Source organism: Erpetoichthys calabaricus, chromosome 10 (genome assembly GCF_900747795.2).
Source record: "Erpetoichthys calabaricus chromosome 10, fErpCal1.3, whole genome shotgun sequence".
In the NCBI taxonomy this organism is placed as follows: Eukaryota; Metazoa; Chordata; class Cladistia; order Polypteriformes; family Polypteridae; genus Erpetoichthys; species Erpetoichthys calabaricus.
Genome location: NC_041403.2, coordinates 18,154,459 through 18,170,127, shown reverse-complemented (window position 1 = coordinate 18,170,127; position 15,669 = coordinate 18,154,459). Strand labels below are relative to the sequence as shown.

Sequence of the window (15,669 nt, the reverse complement as noted above, 5' to 3'; positions counted from 1 at the left end):
TAACGACTACTGCGTCTTTTGAAATTGGCTTATAATGCAAGGGCAAGTTGGAAGCAAATGGAATAATAATTCATCAAATTAAAAGATTAACCATTTTAACCTTTTGCAAGCACCTTGGTATCCAAGGGGCAGTTAATCGATACATTAGTGTCACATGGCTCAAACAGCTCTGAAATAAACAATTAAGCAAGAATGTTATCATTCTAAAGACCTGACCTTTTCAATGATAATACAATTGAACTGTTACAAGCCATGAATTTTAGATAAACATTCAATTATAAGACAATTTATTACTTAAATCATGAACCATTTGCACAGTATTAAACATTTCAGAAAAGGCAGCTGCTGCCTTGCCCTTTGGTGTCAGGTACAGCTTGGTGGGCGTCCCTCCTGAAGCACCGTTATCTTTCAGTCTCCCAGTAAATGACTCATCCATGCTTAACTCTGTTATTCCAAGCCTTTTTCTGCTTCCATTAGTCCATTTGCTGTCTTTAGCTTTTTGCTTTTTTCTTTTTTAATAGATTGTTAGAGTGTCTATCATGGCTGTTTGTGCTGCTGCCTCACAGATCCAGTGTCCAAGTCATTCACATTGCCCCCTATGGGGTTTTCTCCAGATACTCTGGTTTTGATTCCTCATCCCAAGGACAGGTATTGTGTTAACTAGAGCAGTATGACAGTGCATAGGTCCTATGATGGCACCTAGGGCAGGTCTGGTTTCTACATCACACTTTGATAATTTTGATAAATTATTTGGAAGGATTTAAAAAAAAAAAAAATGAAGATACTGCTTAGTCCATCTAGCTTAACAAAGTTCATTAACAAATTTAAGCAGAATTTTGGGGCTGGAAAGTTCAGAGCCAGGAAATTGTTTCTGTCTCCCTCAGGGATTTGGGTTTGACAACAAGGATTACAAAGGTAATGGGGTATAAAATCAATGTGCTATACTTCTTCTGTGTGGAACATTGAATTCTGGATGACTGACTGAATCAGCATTGTATAAGCACTTTGGAACAAAGGGCAGTTTCAGGGTAAACTTCATGAGGAAGAGCCAATGCATCAAATGTTTTGTTTTTAGTTTTCTTCTTTCTCTGTTGCACAGCGCATGTACGTTTATCTTTATGTTGCTATTAACTCCTGCCTTGGCCATTATGTGTCACAAAAAGGACACTGGGAGCAAGGATTTAGGCAAGTTGCAAACTACAGTGGATCAGACTGTAGACTGCGCAGTCAACAACTGTTGCCTGGGTGCTTCATAAGTCACACCCTTATGGCAGAGGGGCAAAGATAAAGGCACTATTAAAAAAAAAAACTACATAGGACATCTCATTTACAGTTTGCAAAAAGGTACTAGACACTTTAAATTCAGCTGAAAAATATCCTGTGGTCTGATGATCCCAAAATTGAGCTTTCTCGCTAGGAGTCTAAACACCATGTTACACTACACATTACAAAATCAAAAACACAACCATCTCCACCATGAAGCACTGGAACGCATTGCAATGGTAAAATGAACGCAGCAAAATACAGGGAAATCCTCAAGAAAAACGTAATGCAGTCTTCAAAAAACGTAAGTCTTTGGGGAAGATTCGTTTTTCAGCAAGACAACAATGACAAGCATAAAGACAAAACTACATAGGAATGGCTTCAAAACAAAAATGTAAATGCCATGGAGTGGCAGAGTCAGAGTCTAGATCTTGGGCGAGTGGTAAATTTGTGGCTGTTTACTCACAATCAACATGCAGCCTGACATAGCTTGAGCAGTTTCTGAAAGAAGAGTGGGGGGAAAAAATGGCAGTATCCAGATGTGCAAAGCTGACAGAGAGAGAGGCCTGTGCATACAGACTCAAGGCTGTCATGGTTGCCAAAGCTGCATCTTCTATGTACGGACTTGAAGGGGTAAATATTTATGTAATCAATTATTTTGTGTTTTATAACTAATTCAGACCACTTTCTAGAGATTGGTTTTCACTTTGGCATTAAAGAGTGTTTATCTGTTGAGCAGTGTCAAAATGGCCAAATTAAATCTAATAATAATTCAATGTTGTATAATAATGGAATCTGAAAGCTTTCAAGGATTGTGATGACTTCTTATAAGAAAATAGAAAAACAATTCTCAGCGTACAAGTTTTTTGTATTTTACTTGAATCCAAAGATACATACCTGTATTGTTCCAAGGCACAGCCAAGCATTAAGAATGTAAGGCCAATTGCTCCCGTAAAAGACAACCCAACTAAAGCTGAAAAAGATAAAAAAAAAAACAAAAAAAAACAGCCATCATAAAAAAAGGAACAGAATCTTTTTGCAAAACCTGGAAAAATAAACAGGTCACATAACAGTAATTTGGTTTAACTTTATACAATGTTATTCATAATAAGCAAGATCCTGGGAGTGTGTTATAAGGATTACACAATTCAGTATAAAAGGCGCTATGCCATGGTAGCTCAATAACGATTATAACATTAACATGTCATAATACAAAAGGACAGACAGACATTGACTGAAAAAGATAGCTCCCGTCTGATCAGTTTACTACATAAGGCCTTAGCTACCAGCTTTCCTATTATTCAGTGCATTTTTATATGCACACAAAACCAAAACAAAGTGAGTAACCTGGTTAAAACAAAACCCTGATTTTGTAAAAACCTGTTTACATGTCCAAGTGCATTTCTGGAGTTCTCACTCCAATGCCAAACTGTGCAAAAAATGAAAAAGTTAAACATCATCATTAGCCCCTGTGATCATTTTTTTGTGTTTTATAATGTTTCCTTCATGTGCAGTGAAGCAAATAACATTCATCTCCTTTTTATATCCTTGACCTGAGCCCCAGATGATTCAATGTTTGAACACTGGCCATTGCATCACCCACTCACACCATTTACAGATATTTCTAGCAAACAGCTGGATTAAAACTAAACTGCCACTTTATTTATAGGTTTCTGTTACCAGATTGCACACGACATGCTCTTTTCTGCTTGGCTGGGTGATTCAGCCCCTCAATGAACAGGCATACTGGTACTTGTACTCCTTGCCCTACCTCTACTGTTGCAGAGATAACAATAATGCAGGAATTTTTACTTCAATAAAATAAGTATTGCGTTAAGTCACTCTGAACTTTAAAAAGTAATTTGACTTGGTGGCTGGTTACTTTTTATATGTTTTACACAACACTGCTCCCAAAGTTGTGCTGCTAAACTTAACACTGTACATTCAGCTCATCTACATACATTTTAGCAATTTTTGAAATACTGAGCCAGAAGAAGGAATAATGCCTTTAATGTCATTGCACAGTGTATGTGTATTTGAATAAGCAGATAATCATAAGTGAATGGCACTAAGAAGAGTAATTTATATATAGAAATAATAATAATTAGTACATAAGTGCACTATTATTATATGTACTAATGAAGGTTACTCAAGGTGTAACAATTTAATTCTGCCACATACGTCTGTAGTGTGTCATAACGTTCAATATTCTTCCTAGTATATTACATGATTGACCTTTTGTCCCCAGTTACTGTTAACAGCAGAAGATGAAGATCCATGATTATGCCATACCCATATTTACAGTAGACAATACATCCTTCCTAACTGTAAGGAAGCAGACATTGTAATCACACTTGTAAAGAAAAAGAAAAAAAGGCAGGACACTTTGTAATTGTATCAAGACACCATGAAATTTTCTTTTGCAAAGGGCTTGCTTTGGCTGTAAAACTTGGATGTTTCTTCTCAAATGATTCTCCTGGCTAAGCCAGCATCATACAATCACCCATGTACAGCAAATATTGATGGATTTGTATTTCTGTGTAGCAAAGCTTTTAGCCAAGTAAAGCGAATTTAGCGAAGTTTGTATTCCAGGGCAGTTGATTACTCGTTTTGCAGATTTGTGATGCAAATGAACTCAAACTCAGGTTCTGATTTTACTTTTGCTCTGACAGACCCTGATTGGTCCTCATGGGTGCCAGTTTGTTTTCTTTTCTTAATATATAGTTCCTCCAAAAGTTTGGCGATTTTGCCCACGGTAGTTAGTTACACTTTCCCTTTGTTTATTTTCAAACTTCGTGGTATAGAGTCATATACTTTCTTTTAAAAGATGTAACTCCATCAAAATCTGGAACAAAGGTCATCTGAAACTTAGCACAAATTTTACTTTTATTAGGCAATTAATTACTTTTACCATTTATTCTTAAATTACATAGTTGACATTTTACTCAAGTTTAGAAGCTGCCCGTAGGCAGTTTGCAATTTCAGCCTGTGTCTCTAGTTGGCTTGGGTGGATTCATATCCTACAGTGCACACGCTAAATAGCTCACTTCTGAGTGTAAGGACGTGCTTGTTCCGATGTTATGTCCATGGCTGTGTGCCCTGCTTGCATCAGTCCTTCTCCACCTCATAAAAACAATTGCAGCCAGGCAGTTTAAATGGCCACAGGGCATTCCTGTTACAACCCTAAAATGGACAGATTCACTATATGTCTGCTAATGACCAGTACACTTTTGTTTTCTCTCTCTGTGCAACCCAGCTCATGGTCATCTCAGTGTAGTCATCCAGCTTTGCAGTGTATAATTAAACTGTGTGTGTTTATACTGTATATTCATTTACCTATTTATTTGATATGCTTCTGAAAAAAGCCAGATAGAACATTATTTGTCTCTGGGAGTGGGCTTTCTATCCAACTAGTGAGGCTATTAAAGCTAAAAACTTTAAACCCAAAGCTATTATAATATAAAGGTACTATTTAGGGGTCATCTCATCAACATCATGCAGAGTCAGAAATTTATGCATGATTATAGGAAAAGCTATAGAGATGTAAGTGAGAAATTTGCTTCTATTTCTATCTGTATGTAGTACCATATGTTTGAAAAATTAATATAAAAGGGTCAGTTCCTCAAAGTACTTTCCACTTTGTAGCAGACTAAAACCCATCTGAGATTCACACTGTCGATATGACGACGATTTATTTTTTTAGGTGGGGATCCCATGAACGCACCCAGCCTTGGCCCGACTCACACACGCACTCCCTCACAGAGACAACAAAGCAACCCGTAATAAAACAAATTAAAGAATGTGTTAAACAATAATAAATGAAATATATGAAACTACAATGATTCCACCCTAGTTCCCCTTATGGCGATTAACAATAAACACCAACTCAACAATAACAAGCCACTAACAAAAACCACACAATATGAAGTCCATGAGAAACGGCACACTATATACTGTATGAATATAAAGGTCAGTCCTACCAGTATTTCCTGATGAGATGATGATGTGTGAGTGGGATCAGGAGCGCTCCTTTCTTCGCAGAACAACTCCTCCTCCTCAGACAGTCCATATGCCCAAAACAGGAGACGGTCCAATACAAATCAAGAACCCACAAGTAGCAAAACAGGAAGGCAAATAGTCAGGCAACTCCAGACACAAAACATGAAAGACCTTTTTTTCTCTCTCTGCAGAACTGGCACCCTTTTAAATGTCGCATCAGGCTCCTTGTGCCCAGCAGCCCCTGCACCCTCAGCAGATGACCAATCAGTGCCACTGCTTATCCAGTTTAGAGGCAAGTATCTATTCAATCTGTACTGGATACATGACAGAAACCAAGGCTGGTGAATACCTATTCAGAGTCACCAGGCAACTTGACACACATGCCCTTGGGGTGCAGGAAGAAAAGTGGTGTACACAGAGAAAAACGCACAAACATGCCATACAGACAACCAACAGGCAAATGATTTGTCCTTACTACTGTATCCCTGAAAACATTTTATAAACAGTGGAAATTTATCCACATGGATGTGTCCAGGCTGGGATTAAAACCTGAGATTCCCATTGCTAACCACTGCAACTAATGCTTAAATGCATTGATTCTTAAAAATCTATTTGTTCCTCTTGTTGATTTGAATTTAAATGTTATGTATTGTGAAGTGCTTTCTAACTAATCTAATTTTAAATGGACAGTTAGACTAACAGAAGTTGTAATTACTGTTTTACCCCTGGTCTGCAAGTGTGGTGAAATTCTTAACGTCAATGTATACATGATGATTTCATTGTTACTTATTGTAGGTTTTTTTTTTTTGGTCTTTTAGCTTTTGAATAGAACAATCACTCCACAGTGGTTTCACAAAAGAAAGGTTGGTTTTGTTTATTGTGTCTACAGTGTGAGCACTGGCTAGTCCAATCACTCTTTCAAGATCACAGTGTTCATCAATAAGGAAGTGATGATTTAACTGACCTCCTTGTGCTTTAGATTTCAGAGCTCCTTAAATGAGAAAGGCCACAATTCTGAAAGCCATTATTTCAGCCTTCCAAGGTGAATATCCAAAAAAACTCTGCTTAAGCTCCTGACAATTACAAGCGATTAGATAGCCTTGTAACAACTTTAGCGAACACCTGCAAAAACACCTTCAAAGCCTCTGCTATGATACTGTATTTTTAATTTTCTGCTGCCATCTGCTGGCACAGACTTAGAACTAACGTGATAAACATGCTGCAGACTAGAGATAAAAAGATAAGGGTATTATTGTATTATACAAGTGTATAAGTATTATGTGGGGTCCAAATTTTCAGCTTCAGGTTTCCAAAGGGTTTACATATTTTAGACATCCATAAAGAATCTGTTATCTCTGTGGTTTGTCAGGATGTGAATCATTGACCACAATAGCTGAAAAACAAGTCGCTCAGTGTATATAACTTAACCATAGTTTCATAATTGTGTGAAATGGTATAAACCTATGGATTTTCATTAATACTAGATTCTACTGTATAGAAATAATGATCATATTTTTAAACGATTTTATTTAACTTGACTCCTCTGTCCATTTGTTTGTCTGGGTCAAATCTTGCAACTGATTTTAAGCCCATTTTTGGCAAAGCGAATTTCTTCAAATCTTGCATGCGTGCTCAGTATTGATGACAATACAATAATCTGTCAAAACCAATGCAATTACGTAACAAAGTTTGCCGTAATCAACGGTTACGTGATTCCAATTAAAGCACACACAACAATGACGGAGATAGAACATAGTGCAATGTAGGAGCATACTGTACAAGTGAGAGACCATCGGATTGCCCCCACTTGCCTCTCCCAGTGAGTGGAGTGGGTAAATAGGTGTGCCAACTTTACTTGTTTACTCTTGCGAAAGAGTAGCCTTGATGATCACGGTGAGGAAGTATTAGCGCAGGCTTGCCGTTCTGTCGTTGATAGTTTTTTTTTTTTTGCAGTGACCGAGCGCTAATCCCATAAGGGCCTGAACAGAAAAAGACCAAAGTATAATTCTTTTTAGTATTCAAAAAATTCTGCAAAGAAGATAATTTGCAAAATACTCAAAAACTAAAAAGTAAACAAAAAAATATACAATTTTTTAAGTAAAACAATTATTTACTTTAGTTATAAACGCACTAAAAAGCAACTTTTTCTTTTTAACCACAATTTTCCCAGGTCCTCCCTGCGTGGAGTTTGCATGTTCTCCCCGTGTCTGCATGGGTTTCCTCCCACAGTCCAAAGACATGCAGGTTAGGTGCATTGGCAATCCTAAATTGTCCCTAGTGTGTGCTTTGTGTGTGGATGTGTGTCCTGAGGTGGGTTGGCGTCCTGCCCAGGGTTTGTTCCTGCCTTGTGCCCTGTGCCGGCTGGGATTGGCTCCAGCAGACCCCCGTGACCCTGTGTTAGGATACAGCGGGTTGGATAATGACTGACTGACAGACTGACCATTTTCATGGTTATATGCGACTAAATAAAATCGTGGGGAGCACATAAATTAATTTTTTTATATATATTTTTTGCATGCACATGTAGCACCAACTACAGTATAGGATTCTTCCACGTCTTCCATATTTGCCAGTAATATTTTTCTGCTGAAATTAAAGCTTAATATAGGGAAAATGTCATGTGCATGACACAATGTTTACATCTGTTATGTGAAAGGTAGGTTTGTCCAAATTCAGAAATTCAATAGTGAAAATGTTGGGAACAAAGGCGCAAGAAGACAAGCATGTGATGCTGAAGAGGACAAAGAGGCAAAAGTTTCCAACAATCATCTTTTCCTAAATATCAAAAGCCACACCTTGGTGTCACTCCTTGAACATTCTAAAAAGTACAAAGAAAAAAAAAAAAAAAAACTTGTGTTCTCAAACAATTTTACTCCACTGGTCAATTTATACATTAGAACATTTTTGACAAAAACAAACCACTTAGGTCAAAATAGTAGGTGGATGGGATTGGTGAGCTTTCTCCGAAATAACATCAAGCCGAATTTTGAATGCCCCTAAAGTCCTACTGTCTACCACACGTTTTATTTCATGTGTCTGTGGTTCTCTGTGTAAAGAAAAACTTTCTAATGTCTGTGTGAAATTTACCCTTAACAAGTTTCCAACTCTGCCCCCATGTTCTTGTTTTATTTATTTTTAAGTAACAGCCTGGGTCCACTGTACTAATCCCATTCAGATTTATAAATCCATCAATCATATTGCCTCCTAATCTCCATTTTCTTAAAACTAAAAAAAATGCTCATTCCTGAAAAAATCTCATAATCATACCCTGCAGTCCCAGAATCAGCCAAGTTACTCTTTTCTGGGTTTTTCTTCTATGTCTTTTTTGTAATATGGAGACCAAGACCACACACAGTACTCAAGTTGCAGCCTCACCAGTGTATTTTAAAGTTTAAGCATAACCTCCATTTACTTTTACTTATTGTGCAATATAACCTAACATCTTATTAGCCTTCCTAATAGCTTCTAAACTCTGTATGGAAGTTGATAGTGACGAGTCCACTACAACTCCAAAATCCTTCTCATAGACAGTACTTTTATATTTCAGAATGTATTACTTTCTGTTACATGTAGGAAGTAATATTTTTACTACTGTACTTACAAATAATACTTCACATTTACTCACATTAAAATTTCATCTGCCACATACTTGTCCAAGCCCTTCTACTCACCTGCCCATCAGCTCGGTATCATCTGTAAAATTAACCAGCTTGTTATTTATATTCCAATCCAGATCACTTATCTCTATGTACATATATTGTTCGGTTTTCATGAGAAAACTATTTAACGGATTTACGTCGGATTTTTTTCTATACTTTGCTTGAACATTCCGGTTGATTTTGCGACTTCTCTCATTGCACTAAGTATCATAGTTCGCTTGCGCTACCGATTTATTTGCGCAAATCCATGAAACACGCAGCAGGCCGAGGGGAGGTGGGAGGGGCCCTTCTCACTCACAAGCCACCCTCAGGGCATTCCTTACCTCTGCTTGGCTAGTGAGAGAACTACTTAACAGATTTAGATCGGGGTTTTTTTTTTTTTCCCCCTATAATTTCTGGTTGATTTTGCGACTTCTCTCATCGTGCTAAGAATCATAGTTTGCTTGCAGGAGCGATATATTCATGCTAACCCGAGACTAAGGCTGCGGACTGAGGGGAGAGAGAAGCGTGACGTCAGGAGTGGGGAGCCAGGCAGGGCCTGCCTCACAGTCCTGTTGCACTATTACGCGGGCAAAGCTGCAGGGGATGGCTAGTATAGTATATATTAAAAATAGCAATGGCCCCAGCACTATCCCCTGAAGGACACAATTCTTAATTGACATCACCAAATTCAGATTTCTTCCACAATAACTCTTTGCTCCCTGTGTTTTAGCCAATTCTGCGCTCATTTACACACTACACCCTACACCCTAAACTACTACTTCTTTTAGTTTGATAAGGTCACATCAAAGCTTTACGAATTTAATATATCTCAGAAGAATCCTTACCCACTCTCCATAACACACTGTTAAAACAACTTCTGATTTTATTATTTCTCTCTATTATAAAAAAAAAAAAAAAAAAACTTGCGACGAGACGTGATCTTCTGAAGAGAGACACTTTCACGTCCCGCGACACGGTCAACTCACGTCATACTGACATCTATTGGAAGCATGTTCCCGTGAGACGGTGACCTAGGCAAGGAAAGTAATAATCAGCCCGGAACAAGTGGAACGGAAAACTTTGCAGGTCCAAACGGGGTCAGAAATAAAGGACAAAGAGTAAAAGACACAGTAGAACTTCATAAAGACGTTCAAAAATGTTGGCACGATACACATGCAGAGCAAGTTAAAAAATATGACAGTACTAAAATTCAAAGGTGTCAAAAAAAAAAAAAAAAGTACAGATCGCATTCACACAAACAAATGGAAATTATTACTAGGTGAAATAACAGAACAGCAAAAAGATATTGAATATATGGAGATAGGCGATATGTCGGAAATATGTAGATAGTGTAAGGCTTTATCTTTACAATAATATAACAGTTTAAGTTTAAGTCGGATACTTGTAGATCGTCTAATTCGTGTTGCCATCAGGAAAAAGTACCATACACTATGAGAATCTGTGTTCCCGCAACAATTACAGCTACGACAAGTTTAATTTCGAAAAAAGCACAATTTGATCAGGAGTATATTTATGAACACGGAGAAGCAATGCAACATAGAATCAAAAGAGTTAAATGATCCAACATAATAGAAATTATACAGCCAATAATGGATACAAATCCATACGTCCAAAAGTATCGCATTTTACACGAAAGTTATCAGCAAAACACGGAAAAATAAATTTTCTTGGATTTCTATATGAATCCAAAAGATCACAGTCGCATTTATAACAAATCCACATGTGACGAATTGTCAGCGATAATTCAAAAAGACAGAGATATCAAAGACAGAGTAGATATTCATGTATATCCAAAGGCAAAGCATGATTCGTCATGTATGTCAAAAATGTCACCACATGCCGACCCTTTATTCTTTCCTTTGCTTTTCCCAGATGGTGAAACAGGATAGTCGTACAATATGAAAAACGCATTCAGAAAAAGGAGCAACACCAACACAATATTTTGGGTCAAAATTAGTGATACGTTCCCATGTATGTAACCCACTTCTATCATCTCAACGTGTGTCGCAACATTACATTATTAATGCACATGTAAAAGTCGCAGCTACTCGTCTCTTCTTTATTAAATCAAATCAAGCTAAACTTAAAACAGAACATATGCAAGGTCTCATTGATCACGTTCAAAATTCAAATATTAATAGTTCAGACAAATTCAAAATAGGTAAAGCAGTAATTTTACCATCATTAGCAACAGTTATATCATGATGCAATGGCAATATACACAACTATCGGTCGGCCAGATTTCTTTATTACAATGACATGCAATCCACAATGGCTAGAAATCTGCAGCTTCTTGAGAACAATGCCACCGGCTACATCGGCTCTGGATATTCCCACTTTGGTAAGTAGATTGTTTTATCAGAAAGTCTTATTTTTATTGAATGAACTCGAAATGGTGTTCAGGCAAAAAGGACATCTTGATATGCCATTTGTATTAAAACGTTTACAGTTTCCCCGTGAGAATAGCTTTTGCAATGACAATTAACAAATCACAAGGACAAACATTTGAAAAAGTCGGTTTATTTATAAGAGACAAAGAAACGATATTCACTCACGGCCAGTTATACATTGCATTATCACGCTGTAAGACCACATAAGGAATCAAAATTCAATGCGATCTTGAAGAAACGTTCATTCCAAATATTGTTTTTACTGAAGTTTTTAAATAAAAAGTGAACATAATGCATATGTAACAATTGCCATGGGGGAAAAAAAAAAAAACACTTTCAATTGTATTTCCACAGGACCAAACCTGGGGGTTGGCGAGCAAAGCGAGCAGGGGGTGGTGCCCACTAGTGTTTTAGAGAATTTAAATTTCTTTGCATGAAATTGCTCAAAGCTCCTCCAGAATTTAAAAAGATTCATTATTGCCATTCAACAAACAACTGTCTCTAATTTGTTTTTCTTTCTGTTCCTTTGAAGAATACTACTATAAATAAGGTATTTGATTAACAACCCCTATGCCCAGGTGTTAAGTCTTTTTCAGTATTGCACAGATTGTATTTTTGAATGGACTGGGTTTGGTGTGTTATACATACTATAATGAGGTCCTTAGGCATGAAAAATGCCTATACAAACAAATTTAGGATAGCAGATATTCAGCAAAGACTATGTGCTTGCCTACAAATAATTACTTCAAGTGTCATTAAAATAAAGCACTGTCTATCTAATATAAAACAGACAACCACACAAAGAATAGGCCTTTCAAATGCCCAAACCCTGGTACATATAAGGTGTCCGTCAGTGGCCAGTTGCACACTTGGACTTCGGTGAAAGGGGCCAGTGCCACAATTCAGGTGTTATCCTCCAACAAACAGGCCTTTTTTGTTTAGAATATATTTCAAAACAATGAAAGTATTGGCAGCAGCTAGATGTTTAACTGGATTCTTCACCATTGAATGCTCTGAATTTCCGAATCACAGATGAACTAAGTTTTGATAATGGATGGACAATAATTTTATATCACTAAACTGAGGTACAAGCAACTGCCATTTACATCTCCTAGGCCTTCATCCAAATTCACTATATTCACCTCTGACAGCATTTCTGTTGACCCCACTGCATTTCCAATCTTCATCTTCCTCTAGACCTTTCTGGTTCTGAGAAAACTGAAGGACCGCAATATCATTATGGCATTCGTTCCCCTCATTTAATGATGTCACGTGCCCTTCAGTTACTCTTCATTCCACTGCTATCACTTACAAGTAATATTTGAAGTAACTGGAACAAGTGTTTTGTCTATTATAAACAGTTCTTTAACCGTAGGTTCTGTTCTGTCTTGTTTAAAACTAGCAGTAATTCAACCTCTGCTCAAAATGACAAATTGTGATACCTCTGTCCTCAATGATTTTGATTCTCTCTCTAAATTACCATTTCTTTCTAAAATCCTTGAAAATGTTGTTTTGTCTCAGTTGTCGTCCTTTCTATCTCAAAATAGCTGTCTTGATACGGTAGGTTTCAGTCTGGATTCAAACCATTTCACTGAACTAAATCTGCCCCACTGATACGAAGAGTGACAAGTGATCTGCTGCTAGCAGTTGATTCCGGGAGCTGTGCTATGTTACTTGCTATGGATCAGAGTGCGGCCATCGACACATGTTCGTGTTGGAATTCAGGGTACTGCCTTCGTGCAGATTACCTTAGGAGCAGGTCCTTTAGTGTCGGCTTTAATAATTTATCATCTCCTACAGTCCCAGTTATTGTTCTGGGATTAGCTCTCTTATGCAGATTAATCTCTCTTATGCAGATGATACCCAAATATACCTGCTGCTGAAACCCAATTATAAGGATACAGTACTCTCACTACTCTGTGTAGATGCAAAAACAGATAATTGAAGATGAATGGCAAGAACCAATAAATAGTAATAATCAACAATCATCACTTTTCACCCCTAACTTCACAAATCAGGTCTTACTTTAGAAACCTTGGTATTATATTTGACTGAGATCTCAAACTTGATAAAGACATAAATGCTGTGGTCAAAAGTTGCTCTTTTCAGTTTAGGGCCTTACTCGTCTACCAGATCTCTCAGATCCTTTAATCACTTTGTAAGGTCTGTTCCACGCACACTCTTGAAGCTGTGGGGTGATTGTGCCTTCACTGTAGATGATCCTCAGCTACAGAACAGCCTGGTCCCTCAATATGATCAGCTCCCACAACCAATTATTTTAAAATACAGTTAAAAATGTACATTTATCCACTCAATTTTAGGTAATCTTGACTATCTTAGCTTAACTTTGTAGATTAACTCTGTTCATTTTCTAAGTATGCATTTTTATGGCTTATTTTTTTTTTTTTTTTTTTATTTTTCCCGCATTGCCCTTACCCAAATGTTACTTATGGCTCTTTTCTGAAGCCTTTTTATCTAATGTATTTTATTGTAGGCCTAATGTGTTTGTATGCCCTTTTCTTTATTATTGTAAAGCACTTTATTATCAAGTGAAATTAATGTAATTTGACTATTCATCCCTTCGGCCTTTTTGAGGTACTCATATTCACATCCTTTTTTGTTTTTATTTGCCACCTGTTTTGCAGATTTTAACTTCAAATCAAAATTAATTTTAGATTATCACTCACAATGCATGAACCCATATTTACTTTCTAATCCTTTTTCTACAATCACAGTATGATTAAGGGCCAACAGCTACACCAGATACATCAGTTCAGCTAAGGATGCAAGACCACTTTGGAGATGCCAACATATACAGTATGTAGTCTTTAACTCCTCAGAGGAAACAGGAGAGCACCCACTGGGAGAACAAGCTAACTGCACATACGGTAGATGGAACTCAAACCCCTTGTACACAGACAGATATGTACTCACCTCTGCACCACTTGAAATTCAAAGTCTTGGTTATTAAAAGAAATATAATGGAGCTGGTTAAAATAAATACAATCCAGCAGACCCCCGTGACCCTGTGTTAAGATTCAGCGGGTTGGAAAATGGATGGATGGATGATTAAAGGTACAGGGTGTAATGTGTTGGGGTAAACAGAGAGAGAACATGAACTTTCAAATGCAAGCAAGTTTTAAATTTCTCTTTTAAGCGATAGGGATAAGGTGGCCTTGTCAGTTCTGCTCAGTGTTTTGCCACCACAAATTATAATAAAAAAGTATGACGAAGTGCATTACTTACTGAAAACTGAATATAAAGTACACTGAAAAGTTTTAACTGTAGGTGGCACGGCGTCTTATTTGATAGAATCATCGCCAAACAGCAGCCCACTGTCCGGCCTGCTGGGCTCGTACCTGTTCCGTCCAAATTCCTCTCAGTACATGTATATCGTTTTCCTGCCGCATTCCAAAAATGTTGACGGAAGTTTATTAGTCGCTCTAAACTGTATGTGTACAAGTTTAAATGGGCCATTTAGTATTCAGTCCGTGTCAAACTCCGCGACCCTGAATGTGAGTGGGTGGATGCGAGTTTGTTATTCTGTATCGCGTTACGTTACCGGCCACGGGAAACCCCTGTGCGCTCCCATGAGATTTATAGCGCCGCGCCTTGCACATCCTCTGTTCACCGTCAAAACGTTCGATTAACCGAGACGCCATAAAACGTCTTTAAAAAATCAGGATATGAGAAGTGTACGAAAGAAGAGACAGGAAAGTCGAACATCCGACCGGAGCTAGACGAGCGCCTCATTCGAGGTCAAAAAGAGAACCCCGCACCACAAAGTAGTGACACATAAGTCGACCAGAAAGTGACAAAAGCGAGCACCTTTAATCCCAGGCATGGCCGGCGTTTCTCTGGAATACTGCTCTCTCTTCTTTTCCACGCTTCCGTTTTCTTTCCTTTTCTTTCTCTTTTTCTTTTTCGGGCGCTTCCCGTTTCATGCGCGAGCCAAGGAGCCACTGATCAGCTGACTGTTAAAGTTGCACGCGCCCCCGGGTGCCCGCTTTAGGAAAGTGCTTACAGGTTTGGCTTGTGCGCAGTGAATACGCAAGTAGTGGCCATTCACAACGGAAAATACGGACGCACCTGAAACCTGAGCCAACCTCGCCCAGTCGAAATGAAAGAGCACCCCCCCATCCATCCTTTATGGCTTCAAATCCGCCAATCATAAAAATAAGATATTTAATATCCGCGGTATAAAACAAGTATACCGTGTCATAGCTACCACATGAGTGACGATATAAATGCATTTATTTGAAACGCCTTATTTTATGCTAGTCTCATTAAAACTTTTGAGATTGTTCAAGAATGTTCAAAGGCAAACAATTTAATTCTAGTTTAACTAGAGTGGG

The 15,669-nt window shown here is 37.8% G+C and overlaps 1 protein-coding gene across 1 annotated transcript in view; it reads right to left on the bottom strand.

Annotated features, from left to right (window-relative positions):
• The window catches only part of LOC114658872 (leptin receptor gene-related protein-like), a 33,167-nt gene extending 17,796 nt beyond the window's left edge, over positions 1-15,371 (bottom strand). Inside the window, exons 1-2 of the mRNA XM_028810963.2 lie at positions 15,143-15,371; positions 2,161-2,236 (exon numbers count right to left, since the gene is read on the bottom strand). Of these exons, the coding sequence (XP_028666796.1) occupies positions 2,161-2,236; positions 15,143-15,158 (92 nt within the window). The 5' untranslated portion in view covers positions 15,159-15,371. The remainder of the gene's footprint in view (positions 1-2,160; positions 2,237-15,142) is intronic.
• Between the last annotated feature and the right edge of the window lie 298 nt (positions 15,372-15,669).